Source organism: Rhinolophus sinicus, chromosome 5 (assembly GCF_057876585.1).
Source record: "Rhinolophus sinicus isolate RSI-liver-muscle chromosome 5, RSI-T2T, whole genome shotgun sequence".
NCBI classification, from domain to species: domain Eukaryota; kingdom Metazoa; phylum Chordata; class Mammalia; order Chiroptera; family Rhinolophidae; genus Rhinolophus; species Rhinolophus sinicus.
In genome coordinates this window covers 66498257-66510862 of record NC_142505.1, presented here as the reverse complement: position 1 = coordinate 66510862, position 12606 = coordinate 66498257, and the positions used below count along the sequence as shown (strand labels likewise).

The window sequence follows — 12606 nt, the reverse complement described above, 5'->3', positions numbered from 1 at the left end:
TTGGTAAACTCTGCCCCAATTGTCCTGGCTCAAGCTTACCCCATACACATGAAAAATAATATTCAGAATAACAGTGGAGGCTCAGAGGGAAAAGCAGCTTCACCACCTCCAATGCTGCCCAAGGCTTAATGGCTTAGAAGTCTCAAACATGTGACTTAATTAAACCTCAGTTTCTGGAGTACATAAATAATGAAATGTGGCATTTATGTGTAGTGCTATTTACTTTAAGCCTATTACTGCAAAACACACTGAATTATTAAAGCAAGTAATTGGTTCTACTCTGACCCTCTTTTCTGCCATCTCCTGCTGCCTCTCTTATCAGTGCTTCTCCTTAACTGACAAGCTAAGTGAACTCAGGTATATCTGATGCTGGAATACAGGCAGGCAGTATAAGTTTGAAGAAAATTTCAGTAATTTAAAATACAGCCTTAGACAATGTTGTTGGTAACTAGTTGTAATAGGGAAGGAAATGCAGAAATATTTGGGGGAAATGGTAGAAGATTAATTTTAAGAAGTTGATTATGCTCACCTTGGGGGAATTATAGATTACCAGAATCCCCCACCTGAGTGAAATCTTTTACAAGATGAAATCTTAGCTATTTGAACATGGAGAAGGTCCACAAATGAGACCAGAGTGGCAGTTTAGGAAGTAGAAACACCTTGATACATCCCTTAGAAGGAGACTCTGGTGATAAGTAATTATACCCATGTGAAGTGTGGGAAGTGAGAGCCACTAATAAAATTCCCTGCAAACCACAGATTTGGGAACACATTAATACCCTGACAAAAACTTTCCCCACTGAAGCTATGAGTAGAGCCTTCACTTACATACCCAGACATTACACTGTGTTAACAGTTAAATCACTTTTAATGACCCATGGTTTGGAGTTAAATCAAGTATCACGAGTCTTTCAAGATAGACAGAAAAGCTGACATTTGCCTTGAAGTCATGGTATTATATGAATGGTGTCAACATAGTGCCAAAAAACTGAAAAGGGAGAGGTGCTTAATACAATTATTTGATAAGTATGTTCAATTATGAATAGTATGTATTTAGTTTGGATCATATTTGAAACATGGGTTACGTGTTCCTAAACAAAGTCTAGGTCTAATACACAGTAAGTGTTCAATATCTAAAGTTGGTAATTTTATCTGAGTCTATGTGTGTTTGTGTGTCTTCTTTTAGATGTCACTGTATACCGACATATGTTTTATGAATAGCAAGGGGCAAAGCAAGGATTCAAACCCAGGGGGCTGGACTTAAGAGCCCTGCTTTTAATCATTATGCTATATTTGGGGCCACACACAAGTGAGTTGGAAAAGGAACCTCTTCTAGGCAGATGGGCTCTTTATCTGTACTCATGGCTGCTGGCTCAGTGATCCAAGTATGGATTGATTTCAACCTCTGACTCACAGCCTCCCTGGGCATGACGCTCAAAGCACACCTTCACCAACTCTACTTCTGTAATCCATCCATTTGCCATTAGCTCAGGACACACACAATAGTGTTTATAATTCTATAAACTATATTCTATAGTTACCCCTTGGAAACTCTATAGTTTCTGCCTGGACTAATTCTCATTTCATTTCTCCCATTACAATTGTTCCTGACACAGAAGATTCTATTTCTCCATCTCCTTCTTCTTTTCAAATTAAGATATTATTGAGATTTTAAAATATGAACTAGCAGTGATAGTTTGAAATAAATGGGCTGGTGACATATAGGGGAGAAGAATGAGGATTATATATTCTGCAAATGGGCACTTCTAGCTCATTTTCCAAAAAAAAAAAAAGAGGATGAAGAAGACTTACCAACTTAAAGGGAAGAAAACTTGTCTCCCCAACTAATTTCCGTGCTCCTATGCCTCAGGTCAATAAGGACTTTTTGATTTTTATGATACATGATATACTTTATACTTGTACAACTTATAAAACTGGTTTTATAAGTTGTACAAGTAATGCATACATTTATCATAGACAAAATTTAAAATACAGACAAGAAAAGGGGAGCACCCATAATGCCAATTCCATAGCTACCATTAACATTTTGGTATACTGGTTTTCTCTTCCAGAGTTGTACACAATACATGTGGGTATGTGTATATAAATATGTAACAGATTTAAAAAAAAACTTTTAAAAAAGGGATAATTTTTATAACCTATTTTTCCCTTACATTTATGAACAATGTACAAGTACAAAAGAGAGATTTTATCAAAGGAATCTTCTTCAAAATCTTCTTCTAGAATCTTCTGCTTCTAGAAAGCAATCAAATGGTTCAAATTTCAAGAATTGTTCCCAAGTACAGCATTTGTTGTTAGCAATTTGGCTCTGGAAACACATGGACCTGACTTCAAATTCTAGGTCTGTCACTGGCTGTCCCATCTTGGGCAAATGCTTTAACCACCGGTAACCCTCAGTTTCCCCATATGTGAAATGGACATATTGATTATAGCTTTCTATTTTGGTGTTTCTTACTAGTATCCATTTCCAGGAGTTTCTGGTAAAAGCAACTTAGTTTTCTTTGGGGAAAACCATCCCTCTTCCGTTCTCAGTCTGTAAGGTGTGGAGGGGTTGAATTATCCTCCCCCAGTGTGGCCATGAGTGACTGGATATGCATGTGATACAAGTCAGGTCAATAGAGCAGCCCTGGCAGGATGAAGCTTCTCCCTTGGCGGTTACTAAAGGAGGAGGACGCAAGTCCAGTCTGTTGGAACTATTACCTGGAGAAAACTCATCTGAGAGTGTATCTACACAGAAGGAAGCACAGCTAAAATATGGAGGCAAGATGGTTAGAAATCCTGGATACACCTGTAATAGAAGCTTTATCTTCTTTGCATTTGACAGTTTTATGAGCCAGTAAAGCCCCTTTTATGATTAAGTGACATAAACTTATGAGCTGAGATTCTATCACTTGCAACTGAGAGTTCTGACCCTTAGGCTGTTATGAAGATTAAATGAAATAATGCAGTGCAGTGCTTCACACCATACCTGGCATATTTTAAGTTGCCATTAAATATTATTTATCATCATTATTAAATTCTAACTTGAAATGTATCAGAAGCTTTCATTTTTCTCTAAATATTTTATATCCATGCCAAAATCAAGCTAGGAAGAGCATCAAAAAGCACTTGTTAATTTACGTATCGATATTTTATCTTATTGCAAACCAGATTTGAAGTTTTTGTACACTTTTTAAATTTTTCTAGAAGTTTCTTCTGAAACACCAGTTTCCAATAATCCATTTTCCCTGAGTAATAAATTCTGATACTTGAACATCAAGGCTTGTTACTTTGGGGCCAGTGATCAGACAACTGGGGTCCTTGTAATTCTCACAAAACTCGGAAGAGAAAAATGCAGCACATTTTCAAACCCAACCAGAGATGAGGGCCCCTGAATAGCAGTCTCTGTGGACAAAATTCTGTATTTTGTTTCTCTGAGAACACCGCCTAATTCCCACAAACTCTTCACTCACCCTCTGCTTTTTTAAGCTGAAACCAATAACTCAATGTGCTTGAGCAGACATCAAAAGTACAGATAGCAAGATTTCCAAGTTTGAAACTCTCCAGAACAACAGCCCAACTCCCTAAGATGCAGTGAAAAGGGTCCTGCCTCATCAACTCCTTCAGCTCTTACTGTGGGCCAGGAGATTGGGGTTGGAGTATTATTTATTATATATGGAAGCCTGGTCTTGATTTCCTCAAGTCATAACCCAAGAAGAGATTGCCTGAATCTGCATCTTAGACCTGGCTAACATTTGCTGCGAGTTTCTTGTGTGATACATACTGGGCCAGCATTTTACCTGCATTATTTTATTTCATCTTTGAACTTATGAGAAAGCTAAGATTTGCTGAGGAGGACTAATTCAAAGCCACATAGCTAGTTAACTGAGTCTAGTTACAATTCAGTTGCTAAATAACAAAGCAACAGTGGACACTAGCAGTACTGAGAAATGCAAATCATTTGCTGAGCCACCACCGTGGCTCCATCTTGTGCTAAGTGCTTTACATGCATTTTTATTATTTTACCTCCTTGAACCTCAGTTTCCTCCCCCATGAAAGGGAGTCATATTTTGGAGTATGTGTTCTCTCTTGTCTCCTACTTCTGTAAAGCTTGGATTCTAAATTGTACTGTGATGAATTTCCATTAGAGGATTACAGTCTTTTGTGTTGCTAAAAGAGGTTGAGGGGAGAGGCTTGGGAGGGCATCAAAAGGTCATCTTCAAATGTACCAAAGTCACTCTTTGCTGAAACAAAATCATAGACTCAATAAAGGTAGCAAGTCAAGAAACACCTCTCTCCGGGAGCAGTTTTCAGAAATTCATAATGTGAAATAAATCAAGTGCTAGGGAAGATTTGCAGAGGAATGTAAAATGAATTCCACCTTTAACAAAAGTCTCTTATTTTCTTTTTCAAAAAAATATTTTAAATGATGGTAAAATATATAGTATAACATAAATTTTTTTATTTTCTTACAGAGAATTATAACATGGAGAGAAAATATTTCCAAGGAAACAAATCTGTTTTCAAATTTTCTTCCAAAAAACCTCACCTGTGAATTTTTATGGGGATAAGTGTCAATATGGCCATTATTTACTGAATTTAGTGAAAGTGCTAAAAGCAGATGCTACGTATCCAAATAAGTCAGGACTCTTTGGTGGTGAGTGACAGAAACTCAGTTCGTGGAATCTAGGAAAGGGATGAAAGAGCACAGCCAGCGAAGAGTAGAAGCTGGCCTTGGGAATGACATTAGGACTTGCTCCCCACATCGGTCACTCTGCATTGCTTGTCATCTTTCCCCATCACCTTGGGTTCATGTACCCTCGATGTAGACCAACTCTCTCCACATAGCAGAAATGCGGCTGCCAATTCCTCAGTTTCAGACCTTATAGTATCAGCCACTAGAAACAGTTTGCCCTTTACTATTTCTAATCTTGGGTGGTCTTGGCCTCATCCCTAATTCAAGGGGTGGGCCTTGCATGGTTTAAGTCAGTTTAGCTGGTTCTATCTCACCCCTCCACTTCTTCCTTTTCCCTCCTCCATACTATAGGCATTTAAACCAACCAAAGCAAATGAGATGAAAGGAAACTTTAGCTGGGGTTTCTGGGAAATAAAAACATTCCCTCTCCCAGGTAAGCAAGTGAAGGGAGCTAGAATGATCCATGTCATAACTGATTCGAGTTGGAGACATCGGTATGAACCCATGTTTAGCTTAACATAGTTAGAAATGGTTACACGTGGAAATACTCTTATTTATAGATCTGTTGGCCATATTGACACTTATCCCCATAAAAAATTCACAGGTGAGGTTTTTTGGAAGAAAATTTGAAAACAGATTTGTTTTCCTTGGAAATATTTCTCTCCATGTTATAATTCTCTGTAAGAAAATAAGAAAAAAATTTATGTTATACTATATATTTTACCACCATTTTAAATATTCTTTTGAAAAAGAAAATAAGAGACTTTTATTAAAGGTGGAATTCATTTTACATTCCTCTGCAAATCTTCCCTAGCACTTGATTTATTTCACATTATGAATTTCTGAAAACTGCTCCCAGAGAGATCTGTTAACATACACAAGTTAGTATAGACACATATGTTTTGCTCTGTCAGCTGTGAGGAACTAAAAAAATAAAATGACACCCCAATAGCAACAAGCATGCTGAGTGCCCAGACCACGGTCCCTACACCATTGCCAACAAGAGGAAGCAGGGCTTCTTAAAGAAATACAAGATGAAGCTGGAGCATCTTGGAGTGCCAGACAGTAAAGAAGGGCTCAAAAAACAAAAATGAAAACAAAAACCAAAACACATTGATGGGGGTATGTGAAAGGAGCATAGATATGAACTGAAAGAGCTCCTGATGGCCAAAACTGAAACAATTTCAGAAACAAAATAAAGTCATATTGGATTGTAACTCAAAGTATGAAATAACTATCTATAGGTTCATACTGATATAATGACTAAAAAAATAATAAATGGTGGAGCATAATCAAATTTTCCATGCAGAAGAATTTCAAATAATTTATAGAGATACTCCATCCTCAAGGAGGGAAAGCATAACTCCCCAATCCTTACGTGTGCGCTGTGCACAGTAACTTCCTTCCAAAGTATGGAGAGGGGGACAAAGAGTAAGTTTACAATGGGGAGACCTGACACTATTTCAGCCAGGTGACTAAGGCCAATATTAGCAGTCCTAATCATGTTGATATATACTTGATACAATGTGATGAAAATGGCACTCTGCCTATATGGTTTCCTCCCATTAATCCATAACCCCAGTATTATCATGAATAAAACATCAGTCACATTCCAATGGTGCGGCATCCTACAAAAGATCTGACTAGTGATATTCCAAACTCCCAAGGTCATCAAAAACAAGGAAACTTTGAGAAATGGCCACAGCCAGGAGGAGACTAAGGAAACAAGACAACTAAATGTAATGTGGTATCCTGGCTGGGATCCTGCAATAGAAGAACATTAGGTAAAAACTAAGGAAATCTAAATAAACTAAGCATTGGTAATAATGTTAATATTAGTTCATTAATTATAACAAATGTATCGTACTAGTGTAAGATTTTAATAATAGAAGGAACTGGGTGCGGGGAGTAGGGATACTCTCTGCACTGCTTTTTCAATTTTTCTATAAATCTTAAACTGTTCTAAAAATTAAAATCTATTAAAAAGAAAATACGCATTCTCTCTTTTAAGGATGTTTTATTAAAGATTCTCACTTGTTTTCAATATTATTAAATAACATGTAATTGAATCATGTAAGTGAAGTCAGCAGTGCTGGCACCGGTGAACACTGCTTCATTCACCAGTTCAGTCAACAAATATGCATTGAGGACCTACTATGAGATCATCTCTTCTAGCATGTACATGAAGTATGTGTACATGGGGGGGGAGAAGCAAATAAAATACAATGTCACATAATAATAAATGCTACAAAAATATGTTAAACAGGGTAAGAGGGTAGAAAGTGAAGAAGTTTCTGTTTTTCTAGGGCAGCTGGGAAGACCCCTCTGAGGAGAAAACCTGAAAGCACAAACCTAAAAGAAGTGAGGGAGTTAGTGTTGCAAAGATGTAAGGCAAAGATCATTCCAGCATAGGAAGTAAATAAAAAGTGCTGCCATAGGAATGATCTCAGTGTATCTGAAGTCCAGTATGGCTCAAGTGGAGTGAGTGAAGTAGGGAGTGGCAGGCATCAACGTCAGAGAACTAAACGGGGTTGAGATCAGGCGAGGGCTTAAAGGCCATACTAAGAAATTGGGTTTTATTCTGTGATGAGAAATCTGTCACTGTAGGGCTTTTAACCATCAAAGTGATCTAATGTAGTCTGCATATTTAAGATTATTCCAACAGCTGCAGGGAAATGGACTGTCGAGGGTGTTAGAGTGGAAACATGCAAACCAGGTAACAGGCTACTGCAGATGTCCAAGTGTGAAAGGATGGTGTTTAGGAGATGGGTGGTAACCATGGGAGCAGTAGGAATGGTGGGAGTGGAGATATATTTTGAGATAGAACCCATAGAGTTTACTAATGAGTACATGTAGAAGGTGAAAGAGAGGACTCATGGACCAATCAACAAGAATGAATGATTAGAGCCAAGACTCATAGAACATAATATCATGGATGGCACCAAGATCTAGAGACCTTTAATGTGCTTTGGGTCTATCAGCTAATACCCAGCTGGCCATTTACTATAGAGATAGCATCGCTTCAGTGAGACCTTTATTCGAGCTAGGACCCTCTGAGAAGACTTATCTCAGAGGCCAGAGCGAACTGCAGGGAGTGTTATCTCTTGATGAGCAGGTATGCACACCTTCTCTCATTGGGCAATGGGGGAGGCTGCCAGGTATAACATGTTTCTGTATTGTCATCTTTTCCCCAGCCCCCAATTCTGGGATGGCAGCAACTCTATTCACCACTGTAGAATGAGTACCTGGCCCAGAATATATGTGCAATAAACATTTGCTGAATGATTGTGGAATAAAATGTCACAGCAGCACCAAAGAGCATAGAGGTAGCCTAAGTCTCCCTTAGAAACCATATTTTAAGAGAAGACAGCAATATCCAGGCCAACACAGAAGAAAAAGAATAAAGTTCAGAAGAGGGCTGAGGTTGAGTAACCAATAAGAGTTCTAGGCTAGAGCCAATAAATGAGAAACAGTGATTTTGCAAGAGACAGCACAAAGAGCTGGACAATAAATAGTCTTTGTCGGGATTTTGCAGCTAAACTTGATGATCTCATCACAGAATCATCAAATGTCAGAGCTAGAAGAGATCTTAGAAAACTTTTGAATCAATTCACTCATTTTACAGATGAGGAAATTAAGATGAAATGTTTTGGGACTAGAATCCAATTCTCTGGACTCCAGATGCCAAATTCATTTTTTTACATGGCATGGGTTGGCAGTTGTATTAAACTCCCTTTTCCATATGTTGGCTCAAAGAGGAATTCTAAAGTCTGAAGTTTATTCCCAAGTTAAATTCTCCTTTTAGAATTCAGTTCCATGAAAAACAAATCATCTCTTTTCATCAACTTCAGTTATCATTCAGTGAAAACGAGGCATCCCACATGCTTCCCTTTTTGACAGGGCTGCCAGGAAGCTTAGAGCTAAATTTAACCCTTAATCCTCAACAATAGTGGCCTCAGTTTTTGAAAAACAGTGCGTATTTCCCCCTCCTCTTTTTGTCTTTTTATTTTTTATAACTATTTCAATGGTCTTATTGTATATGTGTTTTTCACTCTAAGTCATCTCAAATTCTTTTTGGAAGCCAGCCAAGTATAAATCACCAATAACCCAAACTAGAAAGATTTCATTTCTCTTGTGCACTGGAACTGCTGCTTACAGTTCAATGTTCCCAACACCTTGAAGAATGCTTACAGTGTGGTGTCCATTTTCAGATCCCACCGCTGACCTGAACTCTCAGACCTTACCTCCTGGCTTTATATTTATACAGAGGAGTGGCTACCACAGGATAGATTGCATACAAATGACTAGTTATAAAATTGTCGGGTTTGCCTGCTAACTAGGCAAATCCCTGGAAACTTCTCCGAAATGAAAACAAGATGTGGAATGAGAGTGCTGTGTTTCCTGTGCTGACGTGGCAGAACTTCACTGACAGCAGTACCCTGAGGGAGGAAAGCAGCCTGGTCCACGGATGGTCAGCAGGGGTGGACTGTGTCAAATCCAACTCCCAATTTCTTCTGACTATTTCGCAGGTCTAAGAAATGTGATCCTGGAACCTTCATCTCTTCTGGATTCTAGCCATGCAAAGAGATTAAAGCACTCGTTTTCTGAAAACATGAGGCTTTCTTTTTCCTCCCTAAAATAAAATTCCTCCTAAACCACAAAAATTTAACCCAGGCAGGATTAGGAAAGCAATAAGAGAGTCCATGCAGAGATCTTTCTTCCTGCTCCCTTACTGCTTCAGAATCTTCTGTTGCCATTTCTGTCTAGGTAGTAAAAGAAACACTAATAAGTCCCAGAAAATGTCAACTTCTCCAGAGGACACTAGGCTTTCATGTTTACGCATTTGAGCTTGAGATTTCCCCATGGCTCTTTTGTTTTTCACTCTTCCCTGAGTTTTTAAATTTTGCTCTTTATTCCTATGGTGTTAGCCATGATTTCTACGATAATCTAACAGATAAGTTCAAAAGAAAAATGGCTTTCAGTGGTACTGCTGCTCATGGAAATAGTCCTTCCCTAAACCATCCATTTGGATTCTATTCATGGTCTCTTCCTAGTCAGAGCCAATTAAGAGACAAGAATGTTCCCGATGTTCCCAACACCTTGAAGAATGAGACAGTTGCAAACATCTATGATGTTTATTCAGAAAAAAATCTCAGAAAAATTATGCAATGCAGGCAAGACTAGTGTATGACATCAACATAGCAGGTAAGAGCTCAGCCTGGGCCTGGCTGGGTCTTTATCCCTGTCTACCACATATTATTTGTGAACCTTGGACAAACTGCTAAATCCTGTGCTTTGCTTTCCTCATCTGTAAAATGGCGATAACATTAGTGTTTACTCCACAGAGCAGGCTCTCAAACTTGGGTGTGTGTTAGGAACAATTGAGGGCTTGTTAAAACACAGACAACTGACCTTACCCCTAAAGTTTCTAATTTAGTGGTCTGGGGTGGTGCCTGAGAATCTGCATTTCTAACAAGGCCCCAGGTGACACTGGTGCTGCTGGTTAAAGGACACAATTTGAGAACCACTATCACAGGGTTATGGTGCAGATGACAGACGAAGTTAATATAAAGTGTTAACAATTACTATTTTTATGTACTGCTGTTAGCACTATGTCAAATGATGTCAGTTATTAACTTATTTGTAAGTTAATTTTTCCCATCAACTTACAAATCTCAGTAAGCCTGCAGTTGAACTGTAATATAATCCATTACAAGATACTTCAGTATATAGGAAGGAAAATCCCATTAAGTTCTTAACAGAAAAATCCTTATTTTAAAGAGCATATATATTCATAAGGGGCTGTAAGTGGTTATAAATATAATACTTAAAAGCAATTCTATATATCATTGTTTTTCCCCCTGAAAATTTGTCAGTACCCACCTGTACATTTATTGAGGGAGAAGAGAAACAAAAGCTGATACAGCTACTTCTTGAGGTTTCTTTTTTTAGTTACAATAAAAGCGCCAAAACACATTTAGTTATCACGCTCAAAAAGAATTCTTCAACTCATTTCAAATTATTAAGAAACCCAGCAAACGCGGACCTTGCAATGGCAGTTAGAAACATCTACAGCTTCAAACGGGAAGAGGAAACACAATGGCTACAAGACAAGGGGATTGTTAAAAAGCTCTCCACCACAGATGAAATGAACGCAAATCCCTAACCTGCGGGCGTTCCAGCAACGCAAAGGACAAAGATAAAACGCTCTGGCAAAAAGCTGTGGCATTAAGCTTTGCGTAGAGAAAGAGAATATCAAACATAACGTCGAACGTTAGCTGTTTTCTCTACAGGACTCTAACTGTTCTTGAGTCTGAACCAGAACGAGAAACAGGGAAACCTCCACTGTGTCTTTTCCGTGCTACGCATCACTCCTTTCAAGGAGAAAACTTTTTAATAAACGTAGATAGGTCGACTGCCTCTTCTGTTCTAAGCACAGGGTGATTCGAGGTTCAATGACAGGCAACCAGTCTTTGGTAAACATCTAACTTTTCCAACTCAATCAGATCTACGTTTTTGATAAAAATTCTCCAGTGAAACATGAGAATTAGATAAAGCATTCTTGCATTGTGATAGCTGTTGAAAAATTAAACGAGGGCGCACGTTTGCAAGAATACAAAAATATGCCTTGCCTTGACAGTTAAAAAAATGTAACATACAAACCACTTTGCCTGATACTTCTCTTTCAAAAATGTACTTAATTATCAGCATTGCAAATAATCAGGAGGACGACACGAAGTTGGATCTTCATTTCTAGCGGAGTAAGAAACACAAGTGGGCAGCTCGTGGGTGAATTTGGATTCTGTTCCTCCAGCCCAAAGCGTCCCTTGGACTTGGCACGAGCGGAGAGAGTGAGACCCGGGTCCCCAGACGGGACTCTGGGGCTGCCACGACTCACCTCGCCAACTTTTCCAGGCTCGCCGCGCCCCAGCGGCCAGCTCGCGGGCGCGGGCGCGGTGGCCGGCGCCTCTGAACGCCCCGCCCCGCCCCCGGGAAGGCGCCCGGGCCCAGGAGGCGCACGGGGACCCGCGTGGGATGGCGCTGCGGGGCTGACGCGGGGCGCGCAAGTGGCGCTGGGGGCTCGGCGCGGCCAGTGCGCAGGGTCAGCAGCACGAGCAGCAGCGTGACCAGCGCGAGCAGGAGCAACGCAGTCGCCTTACTGCGGAGCTTCATGGTGCGGCGCGGCAGCGGCGGCCCCGGGCAGCGCGGCCAGTCTACGCATCGCGGCGCGCAGGGCGGCGGCGGCGGCGGGGCGAGCGCCACAGCGCGCAGCGGGTGCCTTCTCCGCTCGCCGGCCCGGGACTGGGGTCTGGGTGGCGGGAGGGCGGGCGACCGCGGAGAAGGAGGAGAAGAAAGAGGAGGTGGGAGAAGAGGAGGCGCGAGTAGGGCTGGAGGAGGAGTGGCCCGCGCCTACCGTACTGTGTGGAGTAGCCGCCCGTCCCCCCACCCGCCAACCTCCAGGCGCTAGGGTTTCAGGTAGTGCGGCCTTAAAACCTCTTCATTCATTCATTCATTCATTCATTCATTCATTCATTCCCTCCATCACTCCTTCCCTCTCATCCCATTCCCTCATTTACTTGCTCATTCATTCACTCATTCTCTTGCCCTCCTATTTCCATCCACTCTTCCACCTGATTCCCTCATTATTCCATGCATTTCCCCCCCGTTATTTAGTTCTATCCATCTACCCAAGCACTCATGCACCTATCCATGCATTCAATCAGGCAGGGACATCTTTGTCCTGTCTGCCCCGTGCAAGGCCCGACACTTGATGGATATCTGTTGAATAACATCAATCCAGATCTATGTAGTCTAAAGAGTTTATGGAACGCATTTCAAAGTCTGGGTTTGAAATCTGACTCAGTCGCTTACTGGTTTGGTGATGCTGAGTAAGTCGCACAACTTTCCTG

At 40.5% G+C, this 12606-nt stretch overlaps 1 protein-coding gene across 1 annotated transcript in view; it reads right to left on the bottom strand.

Moving 5' to 3' along the window:
* Nucleotides 1–12027, bottom strand: part of GXYLT2 (glucoside xylosyltransferase 2) — a 114219-nt gene extending 102192 nt beyond the window's left edge. The window contains exon 1 of the mRNA XM_074313296.2: nt 11595–12027. Coding sequence (XP_074169397.1) covers nt 11595–11869 — 275 coding nt within the window. The 5' untranslated portion in view covers nt 11870–12027. The remainder of the gene's footprint in view (nt 1–11594) is intronic.
* Between the last annotated feature and the right edge of the window lie 579 nt (nt 12028–12606).